General features: G+C 64.1%; 1 protein-coding gene across 1 annotated transcript in view; it reads right to left on the bottom strand.

The window, feature by feature from the left end:
- SUN3 (Sad1 and UNC84 domain containing 3) overlaps positions 1 to 1,835 on the bottom strand; it is a 25,063-nt gene that overhangs the window by 19,350 nt on the left and 3,878 nt on the right. Inside the window, exon 3 of the mRNA XM_023524164.1 lies at positions 70 to 110. Within this exon, the coding sequence (XP_023379932.1) occupies positions 70 to 110 (41 nt within the window). The remainder of the gene's footprint in view (positions 1 to 69; positions 111 to 1,835) is intronic.

Raw genomic sequence — 1,835 nt, 5'->3', positions numbered from 1 at the left:
TTACACTTTTACGAAACGTCCCAGGGTTCGGATCCCCACGGGTCCCCGCGTCTCAGCACCCTCACTCACTTTAAAAGCTCCAGCTGCTCTTTGGGCATCCAAAGTCGAGCCTGAAAACAAACGACAAAGAAGTAGAGCTGTTGTTCTTTCTCGTCGCGGGGGAAGACCTTGCACGTCCTGACAGATGCGTGTGCCGGGGACGCACGCCGCCCTCGAGATGCCCGCACCTTCCAGCCTCACGCGTCACTGATGTTTGGAGATGAGGTGGCGTCCACGTCTGCGTGGTGACAGACGCGTGACTGTGTGCTGGGCCGAGGCTGGGTGTGAGAAGCTGCTTCTCAGGAGTGGGGACGCTCCCTGCCCTGTGAGGACACACGCAGGGGGCCGGGGCGCACAGCGCGCGAGCTGCGGGCCACGTGGCAGTGGGCGGTAGCAGGCGGGGGACAGAACGGGGTGGGGGGGCGCACGCTCGGGCGTCGGGGGCCAGAGGCGCCCTGCCCGCCCCACACGCAGTGAGGGGCCTCCCTGTCTGTGTGAGGGACTGGGCTGGGTTCCATCAGCTGCAGCATCTGGGCGATGGCACACGACGACCTGCCCTGACCAGGTGTCTGGCCAGGAGCACCCCGTCTGAGCGGAGGTGCCCCCTGGCTGTCAGGGACGCACGCTGGGCCTCGGGGGAGTGGGGGGCATGCCCGCGGGATCACGGGGCAGCTGCCGGCCTCTTCCCCTGTCTGGCCACTCCAGTGTCCTGAGCCCCGCGTGCCGCGTGGGTTCCAGGCTGTCCCACAAATGCCCGCAGACCCCGCAGCCCGGACGGCAGACATGGAGGCCGGAGGGCCCACTCCCTCCGCAGCTGCGGGCACGTCTGTCTCGCCTCTTCCAGCCGCTGGTGGCTCCTGGCCCCGGGGTGCGTGGTGGCGTCACTACAGCCATGGCCACTGTCGTCACACGGCCTCTTCTCGTCTGGTGTCTCTCAGAGGGACACTCATCGCTGGACTTAGGGCCCGTCTGGGAAATCCAGGACGATTTTCCCTCCAGATCCTGTATTCCATCTTCAGCTTTTTTCCAGGTAGAGTCAGGTTCTGGGGGGCAGTCTGTGGACACAGCCTGGACAGAGCGGCCCCCCCAACACCTTCCTCGCCGGAGGGTCACCTTTCAGCCCAGCGTGGTGACCGTCGAGATGGTATCCCGGAAGCGATGCTCCACCTCTGCTGATAAGTCTGCTTTTCTGTTTCGAAGACCCGCCTGCCGGCAGTTTGCTGCCCCACATCGTGTTGCCCAGGACGACCCCTCCCAGGGCTGCACGTGCTGTGACGGGGGCGTGGGAATGGAGGTGGCACAGAGATGTCACCCTGCCGCCTTCCTGCTGAGCGACTGCATTCCTGTCGGGTCGGGGCGCCCGTGCGCCCCGCACAGGGCCGTGGGCTCGGGGCCCGTCTGCGCCGGGGCGGCCTCTCGTTCCGGTGTCTCTGTCTGGTTCCCAGCAGAGGCGGCCGTGCTGTCAGTTCGCTTCCTTTTTCTAGTCTGGCCTTAGAAGAACACGTCGCAAACAGTCCTTCATTCGTTCGCTCTTCCATGAATTTGCAAGTTCCTCCAAAAGGATAGTTTTCCGGGTTTTTAAAGCACTTTCATTTCGCCTCATTTCCAGAAGGGTTTCGGCTTCCACTGCATAGGAGCAAATACAACAGAAAACGACACCAGGAACCAAGTGAGAACAGGCAGATCCAGGACCGGAGGCGCGCGGGCGCCTGTCGCACGTGAAGGACAGGCTGGCGCCCACGCTGCGGAAGCCGCCGGAAGCCGGTGTGGGCCACGTGCTCGACCCGATGTCACGG

This window comes from Pteropus vampyrus, unplaced genomic scaffold (assembly GCF_000151845.1).
Source record: "Pteropus vampyrus isolate Shadow unplaced genomic scaffold, Pvam_2.0 Scaffold449, whole genome shotgun sequence".
NCBI classification, from domain to species: Eukaryota; Metazoa; Chordata; class Mammalia; order Chiroptera; family Pteropodidae; genus Pteropus; species Pteropus vampyrus.
This window is presented reverse-complemented; position numbering and strand designations above follow the sequence as displayed.